General features: G+C 47.9%; 1 protein-coding gene and 1 pseudogene across 3 annotated transcripts in view; one reads left to right on the forward strand and one right to left on the reverse strand.

Moving 5' to 3' along the window:
• The window catches only part of itgb8 (integrin, beta 8), a 115,253-nt gene that overhangs the window by 35,902 nt on the left and 52,931 nt on the right, over positions 1-26,420 (reverse strand). For all 3 annotated transcript variants that reach the window (XM_068009075.1, XM_068009081.1, XM_068009067.1), the window contains one exon: positions 3,140-3,560. In XM_068009075.1, coding sequence (XP_067865176.1) covers positions 3,140-3,560 — 421 coding nt within the window. The remainder of the gene's footprint in view (positions 1-3,139; positions 3,561-26,420) is intronic.
• Positions 14,431-14,564, forward strand: LOC137351973 (U2 spliceosomal RNA; annotated as a pseudogene).

The following is a 26,420-nucleotide window of genomic DNA, read 5'->3' on the forward strand; positions in this document are numbered from 1 at the left end:
CAGCGGTGGGGGGGCCTGTCACCAGACTTCGAGCACAACATGCAAACCTGTGCGGGTTCCTTGCCGACACCCTGGGGGCCCTCGTTCAGAAGCACTCAGTGCCTGATCGAGGAATCTGGCATTAGGAACTTGGGGGCCTACTGAGAGCCAGCCCCCTGCCCTTGCTGTTGCCCTCCCTATACATTCCTCCCCTGTGACCCCCCACCTCATGAAACCCCTCCGGCCATCACTCACCTTTGCCTGGGTCGCTCCGTGATCCTGGGCCTCCGGTTGGTGTATTTCCCACAGCAGCCACCACCTCCCCAGTAATGCTGCTGAGCAAAACAGCTGCCGGCCTCCGATTGGTTGGCAGCTCTCGACAGGAGGGACTTCCGTCCATGGGGCCCTGATCCTGGGGAAGGCCCACTGGTGGCCCATTAATTGCCTGATTGACTTGTATTACAGCAGGCCTTCCCAGGAGGAAGCAGCAGGTGTCTCTTGCCAGCTCTCCAGCCAGCGGACGATGTTGTATATTGTTGTTAGCATAGTTTGAGCGTTGTTTACAGATGTCTCAGAGTCTTTGTATGGCTAAATAGTAACTCGTTTATTTTATATACATAACTATTTACACTCTCATTAAGCATGTCCAGCTAGCACCTCTCATGCTGCTTCTAGCTTCTTCAAGCCTAATACCCATGTGACTATTACCTCATCATCACAACAGTGGGAAGGGTTACTCTCATTGTTTCAAACATTAACCCTTTCAGACCCTTATACTACAAACAAGACCCCCGTCGCCTCCATAAAATTCCTTCCTGTGTGTGTGTCTGTCTGTGTGTCGCTGAGAGACAGGGGGGTGGAGGGTGCGGGGGGGAAAGAGAGAGAGAGAGAGAGAGAGAGAGAGAGAGAAAAAAGAGAGAAAGAGAGACTGGCTTTGAAACTGCTCCTGCGCTTTCAAACATCTCACTTTGCTCACTTTGTTGGTAAAGTGCTCACATGGAAGGTAGGAAAAAGCAATGAATTTTATTGAGGCAGCCATGTCTCACCAAATCATAAGTTGAATTTAAATCAACATTAGTGGAAATGTATGACGCAATCAGGACTAAAGGTACTTAAATTTCCTTTAAAAGGGCAAAGCTCCATATAAGACTGACATTTTAATGGGACAGTGCAACAAAATGTTTAGCGCTTCTGATGAAGAGCAACAATCTTACTGAAGACAATTAAAACTAATGGTCAAGCCAGTCCCAACGTCGGAAATTATCTTAACATTGAAGCAGTTTTCTATTTTCAGCGTATCTTGGTTGGAATAGTACCTCAATTCTATTTAATGCAAACAATTATTTATTAGTGTGGACTTTTAATTTCAGGTATCCCTGCCTGCACGTTGGTTTGGGTAACAAATTGATCACTTTTAGTTAGTTTAATGGGTCATGAGCGTTAAAGTGAACATCTCTGATCAGAGCTTTGCTTGGATTCATGAAGTCAGAAATTCTGAATATATCACAGCGGATCAGGCCAATTCCAAATGCGACAGCTTTGTATTAAGGGAGTGATCCAGATAACTTATATAATTTTCCAATAATATTCATTCCATAGTAATGTTGGTCTATAAGCAAGAGTTCATGTGTGTCCTATACTGAATTCCGTAAACACTCCCAAATACAAATCTATAAATCACGCAACTGCCAGATCACCAGTGAAATCATTTTTCAATCTAAGGCTTAAATGCAGCAAATTTGTGATTACCCCCATTGATTTTAATAGAGCCAGAGCTAGTATAATTGTTTTCCGCGAGGTGTACTGTTTGAGTGGCAAAGTCCAAGCACGTCATGGTGTGTCAATAGCATAAGTCACTCATTCCATAATTTGCTAGAATTTCTGCATCATAATAATGGCATAAGCCATAGATATGCCAGGCGGAATTTAATAGGCTGGGAGACGGGCTGGAAGGCTGGGGGGGGCACATAGAATAGTGACAGAGGGACAGTTGCCTTCCCGTCGCCCTGCAATTAAGTCGGGGGGTGGCCTTCCCATGCAGAGGCCAATTGAGACCCTTCTATCACTAGCCACTTAAGGGCCTCTTCCCTCGCCGCTGGAATCACACCGGTGGCGGGGGGGCCTCTGCCACACGGGGAGGTCGCCCAGTAAAACAAAGTGGCCTCCCTGCGGGGTTAGGGGCAAAGGGGACCTCCTCCATGGGCAATCTGCGGCCCACAGAGGGCCCCCAGTGGCAAAGACCACCCCTCCGCAAACAACCCCCCGCCCTCAATGACCACTCTCCACCACACTCCTCCCTCCCTACCCCGCCGGGGCCTGCCAGATTGGCCCCGGCTACCCCGCCATATTTACTTGGGGTCCAGGGTTCCAGCGATGGGCCCAGTTCCAGGCCTGGTGTAGTACTGCTCCTGGTGGCGCTGCTGATACTACTTCGCTGCTGGCCCTTTGATTGGCCAGCAGCTCTTGGAGGCGGGATCCCCATCCTTAAAGGGACAGGGACCCCAGTGCCTGTTAGTTAAATGCCCAAGTACCATTGAATTGTGCTGGGGAGGGGCTCCAAAAGGACAAAACAGGGTTTCTCTTGCCCTTGCGGCCCAGTGTCGGGACCCCCGCCAGCTCCACTAAGTTCAACCCTCCATTACGAGGGCACACGTTTTCAGTAAATTCAGGCCCATTATTATTCATAGCTAAATGGCAAAACTAATGGGAATTTAGGAAGCAGATATGCAGAGTTTGTTAGAGTGCAAGAGCTTCTCTCCAGTGCAGCCGAAGATGCTGACAGATACAAAATTGAGGTGTGGGACGGTTAATATGAAATCTTGTTAGTTTGTTGGCAGGCTTTTGTGTTTTTGTTTCCAGATTTACAGTAATGTCTTCTTTATTCCTCTGAATACACTAGGGTTTTTTTTTTTGAGTATGCACATCTGATGGACGAGGTCCCCATACTTGGAAAGTTCATTATTATATGAGAATTCTGAAGATACAATTAACATAGGTAAAACCACTGAGAATGTCAATAGGATTAAAAATTGCACCTTCAAGTTAATTTTAGAGTTTCACACTATTGTTGAATTTACTAATATACAAAGCAAAAGTATAACATATTAGTAAACAGCTAGCTCTAGAGTAGTTAATGATTTTCATGAATTCATCATCTTACCAGCACAGAGACGCCCTTGGTGATAAGGACAAGAAAAGTCATCCAGCTCACAATATTTTCCAAACACTCTACCTAGCTTGGTTTGGTAGCATATACATTTCCCACAGTTGCAGATCCCTCGATTACTGCAAACAGGCTGTTCTTTATATTGTCGGCAATTTTCAATGAGGCATTGTTCCTGGGGTAATTCTTTGCAGGAAGAATTAGTAACTCTGTCTTCACACTGGCAAAGTCTACAATCTGGGTCAAGCTCATTATTAAAGCATCGTCCAGCAATATAACCTTTGGGCCCTTTGCACTGACAAGCACAAGTGCTGCTTATAGAAATAACAGTTGTTTCATTATATCCAACAGGTTTTAAAATGATGTATTTGTCTCCTTCATAACACTCTGTCAGTCCAACTGTTATATTAAAAGAAACCTAAACCAAAAAAAAGTGAAAATTAGTGCTGGTAAAAGAGCAGGGTAATTTGTAAATACATTATAAATTAATATTAAAAGAATTATTCTTTTTGTTCTTTGTACGTAGCACTTTGTTTCATATGTCTGTTCACAAAGGGCCCCAGAAACAGAACCATTCAATGCAGAAAGTATAGCATCCATTTTATCACATCACTAAAATAAATAATGTAGTCAGTGCTATATTCTGTAATTCAATCTTTGATTATTTCAAATTATCGTTTGGCAAAATTACCAGAAAAGTTATTAAAAGTTAATTATAATTATACAATTAAAAATAAAAAGATAATCATTGGCATGTGTTGGGGACGCCATGCTGTGACTCCATATAGAGTTTATTTTTCCTCCCCACTTTTTGAGGACAGAAATGAGATTGAACTATATATGGGGCTGGATTTTGTTCTCCCCCAGGCATCGGGTTTCGTAGCAGGGGTGGGCCTGAAGATGGCTCCGGAGGCCCGCTACAGACCTCAACACCGTGAGGGCCCGGCCCAATCCTCCCAGTGGCGCTGAGGCTCTGCCCCCCCACCGCTGGGCGATGGGACCACAATTAACATATTAAAATGAATAAAATGATTAAATTTAAATAGACTTACCTGCGATCCCGAGGGCCTGCTGCAATCTTTGACGAGGTGGGCAGCACTCCTGCACCTTCAGATCCCCATCTGGGGAAAAGTGGCGCCACACTGGTGTGGAGGGGGCAGGAGGTAAGTTTATCAGTGCATGGAGGTCAAATATACGTAATGGGTGTAGGGGGTGGTGGGAAGGGTTGAAGCTTAAAGTTTGGGGAGGGAAGGTCAGTGTTTTTTGGGGGGGAAATGGAAAATAGTTATTGTAATTGTTATTGGGGTGGTGGGAAATAGGTGTTAGAAATTTAGTTATTTAATTTTGGGGGGTAGGACTTTAAAAATTTAAATTGGGCAGCAGGGCTGGCTGCCCTTCAAAAATGGAGCCAATGTCATTGCCATCGACGCCATTGCTGGGGACGGACAGCCTGCCCCTCCACGAGATTGGGCGGGGGGGGAGGGTGCTGGCGGGCAGTCCTGACTATTTAAATGAGCTGCCATGCTTGAGATTGCAGCGGCTCTTTGGCAGTCACCCTTTGAGCTTGCTGCTGACTCTCTTAAAATCCAGCCCATTGACATTAAATAGAATGTACAGCACAGCAACAAGCCATTCAATCCAAATGGTCCATGCCAGTATTTATGCTCCACACAAGCTTCTTCCTATCCCTGCTCATTTGATCCTATCAGCATAACCTTCATTGCTTTCTCCTTCATATGTTTATCTAGCTTTACCTTAAATGCAGCTATGCTATTCACCTCAACTATGCCCTGTGAAAATTACTCCACAAGTGTGAGAAATTTGCTTTTGATATTGCTATAGATGTTGACTTAATGCTTGTGAAATAAAGCAGCTTCACCATTCTTCCACATCTCACCAAATGTCTCAGTCTGACATCAAAAATATTGAGAAGTGCATGTGGGAAAAGCTTCAACTGTTACACACAAGTTATACTAACATGAATGAACAATGCTACAAATTTGCATTCATATAAAGCCTTTCATAACCACAGAACATACCAAAGTGTTCCACAAATCAAGAAGTACTTTTTGATGATTGTAAAGTAGGCAAATGCTGTGGCCAATTTTTGCAGAGCAAGGTCCAACAAACAGCAATGAAATAAATGGATAAATAATCTGTTTTACTGGTGTTAACTAAGGGATAAATGTTGGATGGGACATCAGGAAAAATCCCCTGCTCTTCTTTGAATAGTGTTTTGGATCTTTTGCATCCCATGAGCTGGCAGTCAGGGCCTCAGTTTAACATCTCATCCGAAAGAGAGCACCCTAGAAATTGGTTCATACAGCACCTGTTTTATGGTTACTACTCAAAGGCTATGGGCCCTGACAATATTCCAGCAATAGTACTAAGGGGACCCGAGTTCCAGAACTTGCCGCACCCCTAGCCAAGCTGTTCCAGTACAGCTACAACACTGGCATCGACCTGGCAATGTGGAAAATTGCCCAGGTATGTCCTGTGCACAAAAAGCAGGACAAATCCAACCCGGCCAATTACCGCCCCATTAGTCTACTCTCAATCATCAGTAAAGTGATGGAAGGTGTCATCAATAGTGCCAGCAAGCGGCACTTGCTTAACAATTACCTGCTCAGTGACGCTCTGTTTGGGTTTCACCAGGGCCACTCAGCTCCTGACCTCATTACAGCCTTGGTTCAAACATGGACAAAACAGCTGAACTCCAGAGGTAAGGTGAGAGTGACTGCCCTTGACATCAAGGCAGACCGAGTATGGCATCAAGGAGCACTAGCAAAACTGGAGTCAATGGGAAATAGGGGTAAAACTCTTCACTGGTTGGAGTCATACCTAGCACAAAGGAAGATGGCTGTGTTTGTTGGAGGTCAATCATCCCAGTCCCAAGACATCACTGCAGGAGTTTGTCAGGGTAGTGTCCTGGCCCAAACATATTCAGCTGCTTCATCAATGACCTTCCCTCCTTCATAAGGTAGAAGGTGGGGATGTTCGCTGATGATTGCACAATGTTCAGCACCGTTCGCAACTCCTCAGATACTGAAGCAGTCCGTGTAGAACTGCAGCGAGACCTAGACAATAACCAGGCTTGGGCTGATAAGTGGCAAGTAACATTCGCACCACACAAGTGCCAGGTAATGACCATCTCCAACAAGAGAGAATCTAACCATATCCCCTTGACATTCAATGGCATTATGATCGTTGAATCCCCCACTATCAACATTCTAGGGGTTACCATTGACCAGAAACTGAACATGAGTAGTCACATAAATACCGTGGTTACAAGAACAGTTCAGAGGCTAGGAATCCTGCAGCGAGTAACTCACCTCATGACTCCCCAAAGCCTGTCCACCATCTATAAAGCACAAGTCAGGAGTGTGATGGAATACTGTCCAATTGCCTGGATGGGTGCAGCTCCAACAACGCTCAAGAAGCTCGACACCATCCAGGACAAAGCAATCCGCTTGACTGGCACTGCATCCATAAGCATTCACTCCCTCCACCACCAACGCACAGTGGCAGCAGTTTGTACCATCTACCAGATGCACTGCAGCAATGCACCAAGGCCCCTTACACAGCACGTTCCAAACCTGCGACCTCCACCAACTAGAAGGACAAGAGCAGCAAATGCATGGAACACCAAGTTCCCCTCAAAGTCACACACCATCCTGATACGGAACTATATCGCCGTTCCTTCACTGTCGCTGGGTCAAAATCCTGGAACTCCCTTCCGAATAGCACTGTGGGTGTAACTACTTCACATGGACAGCAGCGGTTCAAGGCAGCAGCTCACCACCACCTTCTCAAGGGCATTTAGAGATGGGCAATAAATGCTGACCTAGCCAGCGACGCCCACATCCCATGAATGAATTTTAAAAAACACTTAGGCCCTAATATGGCAGGCAGGAAGCATGTGCTCATTTCCACTCAGTAGTGTGCCATCCACAAACCATATTGGCTAAGGACTAACGGATGCATTCTTTACCCATCCTAAAGCTGGCAGCTGGCCCTTTCCATAAGCAATTGGTTTTATTCTTTCATGGGTTGTGGGCGTCGCTGGTTAGGCATACGTTTGTTGCCCATCCCTGATTGCCCTTGAGAAGGTGGTGGTGAGCCGCCTTCTTGAACCGCTGCGGTACATGTGGTGTAGGTACACCCACAGTGCTTTTAGGGAGTTCCAGGATTTTGACCCAGTGACAGCGAAGGTACAGCGATATAGTTCCGAGTCAGGATGGTGTGTGACTTGGAGGGGAACTTGCAGGCGGTGGTGTTCCATGCATGTGTTGTCCTTGTCCTTCTAGGTGGTAGAGGTCACGGGTTTGGAAGGTGCTGTCGAAGGACCATTGGTGAGTTGCTGCAGTGCATCTTGTAGATGGTACACACTGCTGCCACCGTGTGTCGGTTGTGGAGGGAGTGAATGTTGAAGGTGGTGGATGGAATGCCAATCAAGCGGGCTGCTTTGTCCTGGATGCTGTCGAGCTTCTTGGGTGCTGTTGGAGCTTTACTCATCCGGGCAACTGGAGAGTGTTCCATCACACTCCTGACTTGTGCCTTGTAGATGGTGGACTTTGGGCAGTCAGGAGGCGAGTTACTCACTGCAGAACTCCCAGTCTCTGACCGGCTCTTGTAGCCACAGTATTTATATGGCTGCTCCAATACACTTTTTGGTAAATGGCAACCCCAAGGATGTTGATAGTAGAGGATTCAGCTTTGGTCATACTGTTGAATAGCAAGGGGAGATGTTTGGATTCTCTCTTCCTGGAGATAGTCATTGCTTGGTACTTGCGTGCCCTGAATAATACTTGCCACTTATCAGCCCAAGCCTGAAGCGGACTGCTTCAGTACCCGAGGAGTTGTGAATGGTGCTGAACATTCTGCAGTGAACATTCCCACCTCCAACCTTATGAAGGAGGGAAGGTCATTGATGAAGCAGCTGAATATGTTTGGGCCTAGGACACTACCCTGACAAACTCCTGCAGTGATGTCTTGGGACTGAGATGATTGACCTCCAACAAACACAACCATCTTCCTTTGTGCTAGGTATGACTCCAACCAGTGAAGAGTTTTCCCCCTATTTCCCATTGACTCCAGTTTTGCTAGCGCTCCTTGATGCCACACTCGGTCAAATGCTGCCTTGATATTAAGGGCAGTCACACTCACCTCACCTCTGCAGTTCAGCTCTTTTGTCCATGTTTGGACCAAGGCTGTAATGAGGTCAGGTGCTGAGTGGCCCTGGTGAAACCCAAACTGAGCGTCAGTGAACAGGTTACTGCTGACTAAGTGCCACTTGATAGCACTGCTGACGGCACCTTCCATCACTCTGCTGATAATCGAGAGTAGACTCATGGGCCGGTAATTGGCAAGGTTGGATTTGTCCTGCTTTTTGTGCACAGGACATTGTTGGCAAATGCCAGTGTTGTAACAGTACTGGAACAGCTTGGCTACGGGCGTGACCAGTTCTAGAACACAAGTCTTCAGTACGATTGCCTGAATGTTGTCAGGGCCCATAGCTTTTGCAGTATCCAGTGCCTTCAGCCGTTTCTTGATATCACATGGAGTGAATCGAATTGGCTAAAGACTGGCATCTGTGATGCTGGGGACCTTAGGAGGAGGCTGAGAAAAATCATCAACTCGGCACTTCTGACTGAATATGGATGCAAAGGCTTCAGCCTTGACTTTTGCACTGATGTGCTGAGCTCCCCCATCATGGAGGATGGGGCTATTTGTGGAGCCTCCTCCTCCAGTTGGTTGTTTAATTGTCCACCACCATTCATGACTGGATGTGGCAGGGCTGCAGAGCTTAGATTTGATCCATTGGTTGTGGGATCACTTAGCTCTCTCTATCGCAGGCTGCTTATGCTGTTTGGCATGAAAGTCGTCCTGTGTTGTAGCTTCATCAGGTTGACATCTCATTTTTAGGTATGCCTGGCGCTGCTCCTGGCATGCTCGCCTGCACTCTTCATTGAAACAGGGTTGACCCCCGGCTTGATTGGAATTGTAGAGTGTGGGATATGCAGGGCTATGAGGTTACAGATTGTGGTTGAATACAATTCTGCTGTTGCTGTTGGCCCACAGCGCCTCATGGATGTCCAGTTTTGAGTTGCTAGATCTGTTTTGAATCTATCCCATTTAAAACGGTGGTAGCGCCACATAACACCATGGAGAGTATCCTCAATGAGAAGACAGGACTTTGTCTCCAAAAGGACTGTGCTGTGGTCACTCCTACAAATATGGTCATTGACAGATGCATTTGCAACAGGCACATTGGTGAGGACGAGGTCAAGTATATTTTTCCCTCTTGTTGGTTCCCTCACCACCTGTCGCAGACCCAGTCTAACAGGTATGTCCTTTAGTTCTCGGCCAGCTCGGTCAGTAATGGTGCTACTGAGCCACTCTTGGTGATGGACATTGAAGTCCCCCACTCAGAGTGCATTCTGTGCCCTTGCTATCCTCAGTGCTTCTTCCAATTGGTGTTCAACATGGAGAAGTACTGATTCATCAGCTGAGGCAGGGCAGAAGGTGGTAATCAGCAGGAGGTTTCCTTGCCCATGTTTGACCTGATGCCATGAGACTTCATGGGATCTGGAATCAATGTTGAGGACCTCCAGGGCAACTCCCTCTCGACTGTATACCACTGTGCTGCCACATCTCGTGGGTCTGTCCTGTCGCTGGGACAGGACGTACTCTGGAATGGTGATGGTGGTGTCTGGGACATTGTCTGTCAGGTATGATTCCGTGAGTATGACTATGTCAGGCTGTTGCTTGACTAGTCTGTGGGACAGCTCTCCCAACTTTGGCACAAGCCCCCAGATGTCATTAAGAAGGACTTCGTAGGGTCGACAGGGCTAGGTTTGCTATTGTCGTTTCCGATGCCTAGGTCAATGCCAGGTGCTCCGTCTGGTTTCATTCCTTAATAAAGGGGCCAATGCCTGTTTTTGAAGTCCCTTCTCCAAGTCTGTTCTGCCCTGAAGCAGCCTGCGGCAGCACAGGCTGCAGTCAGAGACACCAGCCTGACAGATCACCTGCAACATGAAAATAAGTAACTATCTGAATGTGGATCCAGGAGGATCAGGGCTGCTTCTATTGACACCAATTATGATTCCCCATACCATAGCCACCGCTCCTGACCCCACCCATCACCAGTCCCCACACTCTCTGCTCCCAGACCCACTTGATCCCAGACACCAATTACTGCGATCCAATACCAAACCCCACGATCCCCAAAGCAGGCCCCCATCCCGATCCCAATCAAGGTACCCCTCCCAATCCATGACCCAGGCCTCCCCTCCCGATCCATGACCCAGGCCCCGATCCAAACCCAGCCCTTCTTCCTGATCCCCAACCCAGGCCCCAACCATGCAATTGCAGGCCTTCCCTCCCAATCCATGACCCAGACCCTGCTCCAAAGACAACCCATCTTCCTGATCCCCAACCCAGGACCGCCCACCACCCCCCCCAATCATCCTGATCCAGGCCTCCCCTCCTGATCCACGACCCAGGACCTGTTCCTGACCCTTGACCCAGGCCCCTATTGGATTCCACTTCACCCTTTGATGAGCCTCATCACTCATCAGATGTGAGGCGGCACAAACTACAATCCCTGCATGCCCAAAAACAGTTTCAATCCAGTTTCTAGGCCAACATCTCCAACACTGCAGCACTCCCTCAGTTCTTCACGAAACTGTCAGCCTAGATTATATGCTCAAGGGTTTGGAGTGGGGCTTGAATCCACAACCTTCTGTCTCAAAGGCAAAAGTGCTGCCACTGAACCACGACTGACTTGTATAACTTATAATTAAATATTGGGCACTCTAAACACAAGCTGTAAAAACTGCTTATGGGCATGACCAGCTCCATTGTACCTGAAAGAATATTCAAGGCAGGCCTTAAACTTGCAACAGTAACTGAAGAAAACATTATAATTCCATAATACAGTGGGGATATAAATGCCTTTGTCAATTATGCACTACATTGCTGTAAGTAACAAGATGTAGATAATTTTACAATGCCACCTTTGTTAGTCATTAAGCTTCCATTGAAAATCAAGGTCACACAATCAATTTAGCATAAGCTTTGTCATGGAAGATTTATACAGGGAAAAGTTTCGACAAAGATTAAAGTTCAATGTGGTTTGATTTGAACTCTGTACCAGAACTGGGTATTTAAACATTTCATACTGATCACTGCAACTGTTCACAAACAATTAAAAGAGCCTCAACTGCCTCTTGTAATTACAGCACAATTGGAGCCTGTGATTTAGGGGTTTAAGATAAATTGGACAGGAGGTATCTGGAGCGGGCACATCATCCCCGTTATGGAAATGGTCAGAAGCCCAAACCATTTTCAGGCCTCATTTGATTTCTATCAATGAGCAATTTGTGCATTTGGAGCAGCTCACAAATCAGAGAGGATTGAAAATTCAATGGCTCCTCTGCAGAGCCCAGCCAGTCCAAGCAGTTTAAAGTGAGGGGAAGGCGATCACAAGGAATGCCTGCTGATATGGCACATGAGTGGGGTTGATTTTATGGAGTTGAGAAAAGCATTAGGGACTAGTGAGAAGGCCACTTATACCAAGTACCAACTGCCTGTGTGGCAAAAACTCCACAAGTTGGCACGTCAAAACTGTATTGTGGTCCTATTTTCATCACACACCCCGATTTGCATTGGTAAATGAGAATTAGCTGCAATGCTCTGGTGGGAGCCTGGGCTATCATTTCACAGCCAAAAGGTACACAGAGAGAGCTCTGTTATCAGCAGCCTGAAGGAAGAAGATGGCTCGGTAACGTCTTCGCAGTCCGACATACTAAGGATCAGCAAATCCTTTTATGCTGGGCTGTATGACGCGAAGCCCACAGACAGCAGAGCCTCCCAGTCCTTCCTGTCATCTATCACAGAGGTCTTAGATGACAGCAGGAGGGAGAGACTGGACAAGCCGCTAACTCTGGACGAGCTGACAAAGGCCGTCGAGTCTTTCGAGACGAGTAAAACTCCCGGGAGCGACGGCTTACCGGTCGAGTTGTACTCGGCCCTGTGGGACTGGGTCGGCCCGGACCTGCTGTAAGTATACGAGAGTATGCTCCTGGTCGGCAGCATATCAGAATCCATGAGAAAAGGCATCATCACCCTCATTTACAAGCAGAAGGGGGAGAGGGCAGAAATCAGAAATTGGCGGCCCATCTCACTGCTTAATGTTGACTACAAGATTCTGTCCAAAGTCATAGCCAGTCGAGTCAAGTCTGCTCTGGAGTTGGTGATTCACCCCGATCAGACCTGTACTGTACCCGGCAGGAAGATCTCTGATAGTCTCGCGCTACTCAGGGATACGATCGCCTACGTACGGGACAGGAGGGTGGACACCTGCCTCATCAGCCTGGACCAGGAGAAGGCTTTTGACAGGATATCGCACACCTACATGATGGACGTGCTTTCCAAAATGGGGTTTGGGGAGGGAATCTGCAATTGGATCCAACTGCTCTACACAAACATCAGTAGCGCAGTCTCAATCAACGGGTGGGAATCTGAAAGTTTCCCTATCAAATCTGGAGTCAGACAGGGCTGCCCTCTGTCCCCGGTCTTGTTTGTTTGCTGTATTGAACCCTTTGCTGAGTCTATTAGGAAGGATGCGAGCATAAGAGGGGTGACAATCCCAGGCAGCGGAGGCACTCAGGTCAAAACCTCCCTGTACATGGATGACGTCGCCGTTTTCTGCTCGGATCCGCTGTCCGTGCGCAGACTGATGAGCATCTGTGACCAGTTCGAACTGGCCTCGGGAGCCAAAGTTAACCACGGCAAGAGCGAGGCCATGTTCTTTGGCAACTGGGCTGACCGATCCTTTGTCCCCTTCACCGTCAGGTCAGACTACCTGAAGGTGCTGGGGATATGGTTCGGAAGGGCCGGGGCGTGCACCAAAACATGGGAGGAGTGAATAGCCAAGGTACGACAAAAGTTGGGCATGTGGGGGCAGCGATCTCTCTCCATTGTGGGTAAGAACCTGGTCATCGGGTGCGAGGCGCTCACGTTGTTGCTCTACGTGGCGCAGGTCTGGCCCATACCCCACTCCTGCGCCGTGGCAGTCACTAGAGCCATTTTCCGCTTCGTCTGGGGATCTAAAATGGACCGGGTCCGGAGGGACACGATGTTCAAATCTCTGGACAAGGGCGGGAAAAATGTACCCAACGTGGCCCTCATCCTGATGACCACCTTCGTGTGCGGCTGCATCAAGCTGTGTGTAGATCCCCAGTACGCAAACTCCAAGTGTCACTACGTGCTGAGGTTCTATCTGTCCCCGGTGTTGCGAAGGATGGGCCTGGTCACATTGCCGCGGAACGCTCCATGCAGTTGGGCGGTGCCGTACCACCTATCCTTCGTGGAGCAGTTTCTGCGGGAAAACACCTTTGACCACCGGTCCATCAGGCAGTGGTCTGCACGGAATGTCCTCAAGGCCCTACGGGAAAAGGAAACGGTGGATCATGTCGGATGGTTCCCCGAGCAGACCGCCAAAGTCATTTGGCGGAATGCCTCATCACCAGAACTTTCAAACAAGCACCAAGACGTAGCTTGGCTGGTGGTGAGAAGGGCCCTCCCCGTCAGATCCTTCATGCACACCCGAAGTCTCGCCCCCTCCGCACAGTGCCCCCGCGTTGGCTGTGGTGGGGAAGATACGGTTGCCCACCTCCTCCTGGAATGTGTCTTTGCAAAGCAGGTGTGGAAAGAGATGCAGTGGTTTTTGTCGAGGTTCATCCCAAGCAGCTCTGTAACACAGGAGTCTGTGCTCTACGGGCTGTTCCCAGGGACGCACACCGAGACAAACATCAACTGCTGCTGGAGGACTATCAATTCGGTGAAAGACGCCCTTTGTTCTGCCCGAAACTTGCTGGTCTTCCAGCTCAAAGAGTTGTCCACCACCGAATGTTGCAGACTGGCATTCCAAGGTCCAGGACTACGTGCTGAGGGACGCACTAAAGCTTGGGGCAGCCGCAGCAAAGGCTCAATGGGGAAAGACCACTGTGTAAGGTCCCCCCACCAAGCTGAACTGAGGGGCTGGATCCATAGGAAACCCCTTGAACTGTATAAGGAAAATTTTGTGTGCTGTAAATGTAAAAATGTATATGGCACGACAATGAAATGGAAGGGTTGTGAGGCAACTCATGATTGTATAGAAGGTAACTTATCACCTTTGCACTGTTTGTATTTTTTGACTTGATGCGGTTTTAAACTGTTTGGGAATGTAATTTTTTCAGATTTTTATGAATAAAGTATATTTTGGAAAAAAAACTCATTTCACAGCACTCGGCCTTTTGGCTAAGATCAAGTGTAGTATCTGTTCTTATCAGTGCTTACTTGGTTGAGAAGAGACCATGATCATTGCCTTTCGATCCTGGGTAAGCTTTGAGTAAAATGGCTATAACCAATCTTTGCGCTTCAGGCCAGTGAGTGCGCAACACCATTCGGGTGGTCGTGAAGGAGAAGGGAGGAGATGCACCGGTCGATCGCACCTTCTTCATCAAGAAAATCCTCTTCGATTGCTGTGGATTTCAAGCTACGGACGTCTTCTGCCTACAGGACTTCCCCAGCAGTGGATACTTCGACGCGACGTGCCGGAACGTGGCGGCATGCATCAAGTTCCTGAAGGCGTTCAAGGAGAAAGGGGACCGGGCGTCACTGTCGATCCTCACAGCGGAGCCGCTCTTCACGCTTCCGTCACAATGGGACCGGGTGGTGACGATTCACCTCTACAACCCCTATGTTCCGGTGGCGGATGTACTCACCTTTCTCGCCAGGTACGTCGAGGTGGCCGGCAGCAGCACTGATGTCAAGGACCCCTTTGGGATTTGGACCAGCAAGCGGCAGGTCAAGGTGACCTTGAAGGTCGATCCCAGTGGAGCCATTATCCACCCTCCCTCCAGCTTCACTATCGGGGGAAGTCGAGGCTTCTTGGTCTACGCTGGACAGCCCAGAGCTTGCCGCACCTGTGGCAAATCTGGTCACCTGGCAGCAAACTGCAGCACGGTTGTCTGCAAGAACTGCAAGGAGGAAGGCCATCAGACCAAGGACTGTAAGCAGACTAAGCGTTGCAACTTGTGCGGTGCGGCAGGCCACCTCTACAAAACCTGCCCCAAAGGCTGCCTCAGTTATGCTCAGGCGGCAAGGTCCAAGGAAAGGCCGGGAGAAGGTTCGACGAAGGCGTCCGGTGTTCGAAAGGAGACGAGCAACCTTCCCCGCAGTGAGGAACTTCAACCTGAAAAGGAGAAGAAAGGGAGGCAGCTGAAACCAGCGACCCAGCACCTACCCAGCACCTACCCTGCAGCCGGAAACCCCTCCTCCACAGACAGAATCAATGGAGGAGGAGGCAGCAGATGGACAAACAGGTCAGTGGCAAGTGGTACAAAGGAAAACCACTAAGAAAAAACATCCAAAAGCAGAACAGGCCACCACCCAAACCAGTGGCAAGAGGAGGCTACCTTCTGAGACAGACTACAACAGCTCCTCTTCACTGGATGGGGAAATGCTGGAACGACAGCCCCTTCAAAAGAGGCGGCAGAACTCCAAGGAGATGGAAGATAAAGCCCCCCAGCCCCCGGGCACGGGAAGCTGTGATGGGCCCGGCGTGCCTCAACCCCAAAGCGCCACACATAACAACCATGGCCAACGCATCCCAGCTCCGGGACACCGAGAGCAAAGACACGTCTGGCGCACCTCAGCTCCGGGAAGCCGGGAGCAGTGATGTTTTCGAGGAGGAACAGAGGGAAGCAGCAGAGGACAACCCAATTCTTGCTGCCTACAAGACCCCCCCCCCGCTCCGATGTCACCCCAGCGGAACAAACCCTGCATGAAAAACCAGGAGGGGTTTCTGAGCCCAACTAATGTGAAACAGCTTGCGTACACGATGGGTATGCAGCAACATCCCAAAGGACTGGGACTAGCAAGGACAAATGGTATGGGAAGCAACAACTAACTTTAAAAAAATGGGTGGAAGGATTGCTTCCATTAATGTGCGTAGCATTAAATCTACTACGCGATGTGTTTCAACCTTGGATTACCTCGCCAAGGTCAAAGCCGACCTACTGTTTCTGCAGGAGTGTGGAATACCACACCTCAGCACCTACAGGCAGTGGTCGCGATGGTGGTCCCACGGGCCATCGATCTGGTCGGAGGGTAATGATTGCCGTTCCTCCGGCCTGGGTATTCTGCTGCGGGGAAGTAACTTCACCATCTCTGAAGTTCAGGAGATGGTGGGCGGTCGCCTCCTCGTAGCAGACGTAATGTACAACAACGCTCCGCTCCGGTTGATCAACGTGTACGCCCCGGTACAACGCAGTGAGCGGCTGACCATCTTCCAGCAGCTCCCACTGCTGCTGGCGATGTCCAGGCCAGTCATCCTAGGTGGTGACTTCAACTGCATCATCGATGCGACTGGACGATCCAACAGTGACGACAGCAAACTGGACGCTATGTCCAGATTCCTAATAGAAACAGTTAAAGATGCCAAACTGCACGACGTCTTCAGCAAACCTGCAGACGGAGCGCAGCGCAGATAGACATGGTCAAGATCGGACGGATCTGCCCGTTCCAGGATTGACTTCCTGTTTGTGTCCCGTGCTGTCAGTCGGATCCACCGACGTCAAGCCGGTGTTCTTCTCCGACCACTGCCTCTTACGGGCCGACTGTCACTTACAGGATGACCAGCGGGTTGGCAGAGGGACGTGGAAGCTCAATGCTACACTGCTGACCCCAGAGAATGTTGAGGAACTCAAAAGGGATTACAAAGGTTGGAGGACCGTGAAACCCCTCTTTGAGTCTCCAGTTCACTGGTGGGAAGCGATCAAGGAGAACATCAAGAGGTTCTTCATCCACAAAGGTGCTCAGAGAGCGAGAGAGAGAAAGAGGGAAATGTCCCGACTCCAGAAAAGTATGCAAAATCTGCTCCAGTTGCAGTCAATGGGGGTCGAGGTCAAGGAGGACCTCCAAGAGGTGAAGAGCCAGCAGGCCTCGCTCTTTGCCACGGAGGCGTCCAAGATCATCTTCCAGTCCAGAGTCCGCTCCATCGAGCAGGATGAGACGTGCTCGCATCGCTTCTTCCAAAAGGTACACAGAGAGCTCGGTTATCAGCAGCCTGAAGGAAAAGGATGGCTCGGCAACGTCTTCGCAGTCCGACATACTAAGGATCAGCAAATCCTTGTATGCTGGGCTGTATGACGCGAAGCCCACAGACAGCAGAGCCTCCCAGTCCTTCCTGTCATCTATCACAGAGGTCTTAGATGACAGCAGGAGGGAGAGACTGGACAAGTCGCTAACTCTGGACGAGCTGACAAAGGCCGTCTAGTCCTTCAAGACGAGTAAAACTCCCGGAAGCGACGGCTTACCGGTCGAGTTGTACTCGGCCCTGTGGGACTGGGTCGGCCCGGACCTGCTGGAAGTATACGAGAGTATGCTCCTGGCCGGCAGCACGTCAGAATCCATGAGGAAGGGCATCATCACCCTCATTTACAAGCAGAAGGGGGAGAGTGCAGAAATCAGAAATTGGCGGCCCATCTCACTGCTTAATGTTGACTACAAGATTCTGTCCAAAGTCATAGCCAGTCGAGTCAAGTCTGCTCTGGAGTTGGTGATTCACCCTGATCAGACCTGCACTGTACCCGGCAGGAAGATCTCTGATAGTCTCGCGCTACTCAGGAATACGATCGCCTATGTATGGGACAGGAGGGTGGACACCTGCCTCATCAGCCTGGACCAGGAGAAGGCTTTTGACAAGATATCGCACACTTACATGATGGACGTGCTTTCCAAAATGGGGTTTGGGGAGGGAATCTGCAATTGGATCAAACTGCACTACACAAACATCAGTAGCGCAGTCTCAATCAATGGGTGGGAATCGGAAAGTTTCCCGATCCAATCTGGAATCAGACAGGGCTGTCCTCTCTCCCCGGTCTTGTATGTTTGCTGTATTGAACCCTTTGCTGAGTCTATTAGGAAGGATGCGAGCATAAGAGGGGTGACAATCCCAGGCAGCGGAGGCATTCAGGTGAAAACCACCCTGTACATGGATGACGTTGCCGTCTTCTGCTCGGATCCGCTGTCCGTGCGCAGACTGATGAGCATCTGCGACCAGTTCGAACTGGCCTCGGGAGCCAAAGTTAACCATGGCAAGAGCGAGGCCATGTTCTTTGGGAACTGGGCTGACCGATCCTTTGTCCCCTTCACCATCAGGTCAGACTACCTGAAGGTGCTGGGGATATGGTTCGGAAGGGCCGGGGCGTGCACCAAAACCTGGGAGGAGCGAGTAGCCAAGGTACAACAAAAGTTGAGAATGTGGGGGCAGCGACCTCTCTCCATTGTGGGCAAGAACCTGGTCATCAGGTGCGAGGCGCACACGTTGTTGCTGTACGTGGCGCAGGTCTGGCCCATACCCCACTCCTGCGCTGTGGCAGGCACCCGAGCCATTTTCCGCTTCATCTGGGGATCCAAAATGGACCGGGTCCGGAGGGACACGGTGTTCAAATCTCTGGATAAGGGCAGGAAAAATGTACCCAACGTGGTCCTCATCCTGATGACCACCTTCGTGTGCGGCTGCATCAAGCTGTGTGTAGATCTCCAGTACGCAAACTCCAAGTGTCACTACATGCTGAGGTTCTATCTGTCCCCGGTGTTACAAAGGATGGGCCTGGTCACATTGCCGCGGAACGCTCCATGCAGTTGGACCGTGCCGTACCACCTATCCTTCGTGGAGCAGTTTCTGCGGGAAAACACCTTTGACCACCGATCCATCAGGCAGTGGTCTTCACGGAATGTCCTCAAGGCCCTACGGGAAAAGGAGACGGGGGATCCCGTCGGATGGCTCCCCGAGCAGACCGCCAAAGTCATTTGGCGGAATGCCTCATCACCAGAACTTTCAAACAAGCACCAAGATGTAGCTTGGCTGGTGGTGAGAAGGGCCCTCCCAGTCAAATCCTTCCTGCACGCCCGAAGTCTTGCCCCCTCTGCGCAATGCCCCCGCGGTGGCTGTGGTGGGGAAGATACGGTTGCCCACCTCCTCCTGGAATGTGTCCTTGCAAAGCAGGTGTGGAAAGAGATGCAGTGGTTTTTGTCGAGGTTCATCCCAAGCAGCTCTGTAACACAGGAGTCTGTGCTCTACGGGCTGTTCCCAGGGACACACACCGAGACAAACATCAACTGCTGCTGGAGGACTATCAATTCGGTGAAAGACGCCCTCTGGTCTGCCCGAAACTTGCTGGTCTTCCAGCTCAAAGAGTTGTCCACCACCGAATGTTGCAGACTGGCACATTCCAAGGTCCAGGACTACGTGCTGAGGGACGCACTGAAACTTGGGGCAGCCGCAGCAAAGGCTCAATGGGGAAAGACCACAGTGTAAGGTCCCCCCACCAAGCTGAACTGAGGGGCTGGATCCATGGGAAACCCCTCGAACTGTATCGGGAAAATTTTCATTTGCTGTAAAATGTAAAAATGTTAATGGCATGACAAATGAAATGGAAGGGTTGTGAGGCAACTCATGATTGTATTGAAGGAAACTGATCACCTTTGCATTGTTTGTATATTTTCACTTGATGCTGTTTTAAACTGTTTGGGAATGTATTTTTTACAGATTTTTATGAATAAAGTATATTTTGGAAATAAAAAAAAATCATTTCACAGCACCCACCAAAATGGCGGTAACCCGGATACTGGTGGAAAAGGGATGATAAGTGCAACACTGTTGCCTAGTTCCTCCCGATATAAATTGGTCCCCCAAAACTCATCCTAAGTCACCATATGCTAGCCCAGCAAAAGGGAACTCTTATTTGGTCTTAAAAGTTCTAGGACCCTATATCTAAATGCAACAAGACCCTCCCAATCTTCTGTAATAACTTGTGTGGGTCGGGGAACTATTCGATGTACAGGCAGTTTTAACTCTACTCATGTCACACACAATCAGTTCCATTTTTACCGCCACAGGATTCTGCCATGCTACTATGGAAATTAAGTCATCCAATTCCATACTAGATGGCACAGGATGTGGGCTAGGCCAGCATTTGTTGCCCATCCCAAATTGCTCAAGAACGTTGTAGTGAGCTGCCTTCTCGAACCACTGCAGTTCATCTTGTGCGGGGACTGCCAGTGTTGTTTGGTGGGGAGGAGTCCCAGGATTTTGATCCAGCGACAATGAAGGAACAGCAATGAAGGAACGGCAATATAGTTCCAAGTCAGGATGGTGTGTTGTTTGGAGGAGAACTTGCAGGAGGTGGTGTTCCCACGTATGTGCTGCCCTTGTCCTTCTAGATGGGTTTGGAAGGTGCTGTCAAAGGAGCCTTTGACCAAGTTACTCACCTCAGAATTCCCAGTCTCTGATCTGTTCTTGTAGCCACAGTATTTATATATCTCTTTCCAGTTAAGTTTCTGGTCAATGATAACCCCCAGGATGTTGACAGTGGAGCAATAAACATGCAAAATATTTTTAAAACTTACATAGGTCATGGGTTAGATACGTCTACATAGGAGATCCATTACTGAAGTACACCGGGACTACAGTTATTCCCGCAGGTGTGACCCCACCATGAACCAGTCATATTCTACTGGCTCAACTTATTAGCAGCAGGTTCCCAGCGATATTTGTGCACTTTATTACAAAGAACAAAGAACAGTACAGCACAGGAACAGGCCATTCGGCCCTCCTAGCCTGTGCCGATCTTGATGCCTGCCTAAACTAAAACCTTCTGCACTTCTGGGGACCATATCCCTCTATTAGGTGTGCACTTCGGAGGAGGGGAGGGAAATCCAGTGCCTTTAATGCATTATACTATCTGCAGCAGCTTAAAGAGGCAAAACAGCCTGTGTGGTCAGGAAGTTGATAATATTTTGTGAAGGGACATAGATGATGCCATGCATAGCATCAATTGCACCTTTAGAATCCTGCCACTTGGTAAAATTGCACAGCCCTCTCTCTCACTGATGAACAATATTCATAAGCAAGGCGATGAACCTCCGAGTTCAAGAAAACAACACAAGCGATTAGTTTGGCTGAGTATTATACAGCTCATTAGTAATAAATGACAGATGTCCCCTGACACAATCTGACAGTGCAGTAAAGCATAAAATTGATGGCTGCAGATACACTCATTGCCTTGCTCAATACAATACTCTGATGGAGGTGCTCCAAGTCTGGAGAAAACATGTGGTCCAATGCAGTTACTGCCTTATGAGGCAAGTGCAGGCTTCTTGCCCATTGCTGGCTGCTTAGGATAGGAGTGCCAGGGGCAGTGTATGCCAGTGTGTGGGTACCTGTGGGTAGGTGCCTGATGAAACTGGTGTATCTGCAGAGTTCTTCCTTATTCTCTGTTTTCTTATCAGAAGCAAGATAAAGGAAAATCCTTCAAGGAAACAACATTATTGTGCCCAGAGAGTAATGTATTTAAATGGAGCAATGCTGAGATTAGCCTCTAGGCAAACACTAAAAAATTTTTTAAAAGAATCGTCTTCAGCAACGAAGTTGCAACTATGGCAATAACTTCAGTATATGACTTTTGACAGACTTCTACCTGGCTACTGCTGTGTGGCAACCAGCAATGACATTTTTGTACAGGTATGGATTACGTTGAGACAAGTCACAGGAAGACAATCCAACACTGCACATGATTGCCTAATTTGAACCAATGTGTTTTTTTTTTGTTCTTGGGATAGGAGTGTTGCTGGCAAGGCAAGCATTTATTGCCCATCCCTAATTGCCTTTGAGCCGCCTACAACTGAATGGCTTGCTCGGCCGTTGCAGAGGGTAGTTAAGAGTCAACTATACTGGTGTGGGTCTGGGTCACATGTAGGCTAGAACAGGTAATGACAGCAGATTTTCTCCCATGTAGGACATTAGTGAACCCGATAGGTTTTTGCAACAATCCAGTAGTTTCATGATCATTAGTAATGAGATTGGCATATTCCAGATTTATTAATTAAATGAATTTAAATTCATCCAGCTGGTGTGGTGGGATTTGAACACATGTCTCTGGAAAATTAGTCCAAGCCTCTGGATTACAAGTCCAGTAATTCAGCAGTCGGTTCAGCAACAGACTCTGTTGACTCCTCATATTATTGACAGAGAAAAGTCCAAACAGGTCTTGACTGTCAGGGAATCAGAGCAAGGTTTCCCTGTCCCACTTTCTCTCACCATCAATTGCAAATTGGTCACAAAACAGACAGAGGACAGGAGGAAAATCTAAGCTCATGCCACAAAGGGATGGGATTATAGCCTACTTCCAATAATTTTTCCCCAAAAAACAATTATCCAGTAATCTGAATGAACCAATTTCAAATTAAGGGTAGATTTAATGGGCTCAATTTTACCACCCCTTTGGAGATCGGCTTGGAGGCAGGAGGGCTGATTATATGGCAGAGGAAGGCAAAGGCAGCGAATTGAGCACCTAAGTGCCCGATTAAGGGCCACTTTCCACCCCCACTGGCATTTAACCGGTGTTGGGAGAGGCTGCTGCCAGGTAGGGAGGCCGCCAGGTAAATGCTGGCGGCCTCCCAGTGGGTTCCGGGAACAGAAGCGGGGTGGGGGTGCCCTCCTTTATGGCTGCTCCATGTCCCACGAAGGGACCCGCGGCAACAATGGCTTCTCCTGCAGCAACAGCATTGCTGCTTGAAGGTTAACTCCTACCCTCCCCGATTACCGGGGTCTGCCTGCCCGGCCCCAGCTGTTTAAAATTAACTTAACTTATCTTTGAGGGCGCCTCGCTACGGAGGCGCCCTCTTCCTCATCCTGCAGCCTCAGCAATTGCCACCATCAGCAGTGGTGGTGCTGAGGCTGCCGAGCTGCTAGCCCTCTGATTGGCAGGCCATCATCCTCAATTAAAGGGCAGTCTTGGCAGTGGCCAGTTAATTAACTGCCAGTGGTATAATACTGCCCCAGAGTCCCACCACCTGTCAGCGCAGAGTCAGTTCCCGCTTTTGGCCCTGGTGGTGGGACTTCTTCGATCTTGGAAAAAATTTGGGCCAACAGGTGAGATTTTTCTGGGCCTGTGTCCATATGCACCAGATTGCCTGGGCACGACAAATATCTGAGCACAGGGTGGGTCGAAGTGCACGCCTGTAAAAGAACCCACCCAACTGTCCTTCTATATAAGAAAACCTAAGATAGAAAATTGAACAGGATTTTTACAGTAGTAAGACTGACCTGCCTGATTTTCTGGCGCTTCACAGGAGCATTATCAAAGAAAATTTGACACCAAGCTACATAAAGGACATATTGGGGCAGGTGACCAAAAGCTTGATCAAAGTGGTAGGTTTTAAGAAGCATCTTAAAAGGAGAAAAAAATGGTACAAAGACAAGAAAGGATTAGGGAGGGAATTCCAAAGCTTAGGGCCTAGGCAGCTGAAGGCATGGCTGTCAATGATGAAGCCATTAAAATAGGGGATGCACAAGAGGATAGAATTGGAGGAGTGCAGATATTTCAGGGGGTTGTAGGACTGAAGGAGATAGCAGAAATAATGAGGGGTGAGGCCATGGAACGATTTGAAAACAAAAGTGTGACTTTTAAAATTGAAGTGTTGCTTCACTGTCAGCCAATGTAGGTCAGCAAGCAAGTGATCTTTTGCATCTAAGTTCGAAGTTCAGAGGATTCAAGCTCCACTCAAAATGACTTGAGCACATAATGTGGTTTACATTTCATTGTAGTAGTGAAGGAGTGCAGCGCTGTTGGAGCTGAAGTATCCCATTGTACTAATTGAAGAAAAGCAAGAGCTCTCCTCGTGTCCTGACCAACATTTATCCTTCAACCAATACCCTCAAAAGACATTATCTGGCCATTTATCTTCATTGCTGTTTCTGGGACATTGCTGTGTGCAGATTGGGTGCCACATTCCCTACATTAAAACAGTGACTACACTTTAAAATGAATTCATTAATTGTGACATCCTGAGGTTTTGAAAGATGCTCGATAAATGCAAGTTCTTCCTTTAGTATGATTCTTCCAAAAGTATGATTCTCCAACCTCACCTCACCAAAGTGTGAGTACGTGATCTGTGATTTTCTTTCCATTAAAATGGACTGATAGAAAATCCCAAGCTACAAGCCGATGATTCCATGAGATGCACTTTCTGTAAGTCCCAATCCCAATGGAAGTGCCAGATCATGAAATTATCCCTAACATTAAGATCGCAAATTAGTACTGGAATGTATCGGGGACAAATCTGCCGTGCAGCCCTACAAATAAGGGAACCCTAACTAATGTTTATGCAGTCAATGGGTGCAAATAAAAATGAAATACTTAGCTCTTCAGGACATTTTTTTTCAATCTCATGAGCATACAACTCTATAAACTACAAGAAAATATGCATATTTGGTTTCTTATCAATTATATGTAAATCAAACCAAACTTAAGCAAAAAGCATATAATTGTGCAAAGATAAGTGGTAGGTCAGATGATTGATTAGAATATAAAGAACGGCAGAGAATGACTAAAAGGTTAATCAGGAGAAAGATATGAGCGTATGAGAGAAAGCTAGCTAGAAATGTAAAGACGGATAGCAAGAGTTTCTACAGGTATTTAAAAAGGGAAACAGTAAGTAAAGTGAGTGTTGGTCCTCCAGAGAGTGAGAATGGGGAGTTAATAGTAAATAATAAAGATATGGCAGATGAAATGAAGAAATATTTTGCATTTGTCTTCACTATAGAGGATACAAAAAACATTCAAGTAATAGCTATAAATCAGGAGGTGGAAGGAAGAGAGGAACTTGGTGAAATTACAATCACCAAGGAAGGGGTACTGAGCAAACTGATGGAGCTGCAAGCTAACAAGTCCCTGGGTTCTGATGGGCTTCATCCAAGGGTCTTAAAAGAGGTGGCTAATGAGGTAGTAGATGCAATGGTGTTAATTTTTAAAAATTTGCTAGATTCTGGAAAAGTTCCATCAGACTGGAAAGTAGCAAATATAACCCCTCTATTCAAGAACGGGGGGGGAAAGGGGGGAAGCGGGGGTGGCAGAAAACAGGTAACTATAGGCCAGTTAGCTTGATGTCTGTCGTGGGGAAGGTGTTAGAATCGATCATTAAGGAGGCAATAGCTAGGGACTTTGAAAAACTCAAGGTAACCAGGAATAGTCAGCATGGTTTTGTGAAAGGCAAATCATGTTTAACCAATTTACTGGAGTTCTTTGAAAGAGTAACATGTGCTGTGGATAGAGGGGAGCCTGTTGACATATGGTTTTTGGATTTCCAGGAGGCTTTTAACAAGATGCCACATAAATAGTTATTGCGCAAAGTAGGGGCTCATGGTGTAGGGGGCAACATATTAGCACGTATAGAAGATTGGCTGGCAGAAAATAGAGAGGATGCATAAATGGGTCCTTTTCTGATTGGCAGGATATGATGAGTGGAGTCTCACAGGGGTCTGTACTGGGGCGTCATCTTTTTACAATTTATATCAACGACTTAAATGAGGGGAGCAATGGCATGGTAGCTAAATTTGCAGATGACACAGAGATAGGTAGGAATTTATGTTGTGAAGAGGACATAAGGAGGTTGCAGACCGATATAGATAGGTTGAGTGAGTGCGCAAAAATCTAACAGATGCAGTATAATGTGGGAAAATGTGAAGTTGTTCACTTTGTCGGGAAGAATAAAAAAAGCAGAGTATTACTTAAACGGAGAATGACGGCAGAATTTCAGGGTGCAGAGGGATCTAGGTGTTCTAGTGCACGAGTCACAAAAAGATAGTATGCAGGTACAGCAAATAATAAAGAAGGCTAATGGAATGTTATCCTTTATTACGATAGGAATTGAAAATAAAAGTAAGAATGTTAAGCTTCAGTTGTACAGGGCATTGGTGAGACCACATCTCGAATACTGTGTGCAGTTTTGGTCTCCTTATTTAAGGAAGGATGTAAATACGTTGGAGGCGGTTCAGAGGAGGTTTACTAGATACCTGGAATGAGCGGGTTGTCTTATGACGAAAGGTTGGACAGATTGGGCTTGTTTTCACAGGAGTTTAGAAGAGTAAGGGGAGACTTGACTGAAGTATATAAGATCCTGAACGGTCTTGACAAGGTGGATGTGGAAAGCATGTTTCCTCTTGATGAGTCCAGAACTAAGGGGCACTGTTTTAAAATTAGGGATCACCCTTTTAGGATAGGGATGAGGAGAAATTTTTTCTCTGAGGGTTGGAACTCTCTGCCTCAGAAGGTGGTGGAGGCGGGATCATTGAATATTTTCAAGGCGGAGGTAGATAGATTCTCGTTAAACAAGGGAATCAAAGGTTATCGGAGGTAGATGGGAGTGTGGAATTTGAGAC

The sequence above is a fragment of the Heterodontus francisci genome, chromosome 2, assembly GCF_036365525.1.
Source record: "Heterodontus francisci isolate sHetFra1 chromosome 2, sHetFra1.hap1, whole genome shotgun sequence".
Taxonomy (NCBI): domain Eukaryota; kingdom Metazoa; phylum Chordata; class Chondrichthyes; order Heterodontiformes; family Heterodontidae; genus Heterodontus; species Heterodontus francisci.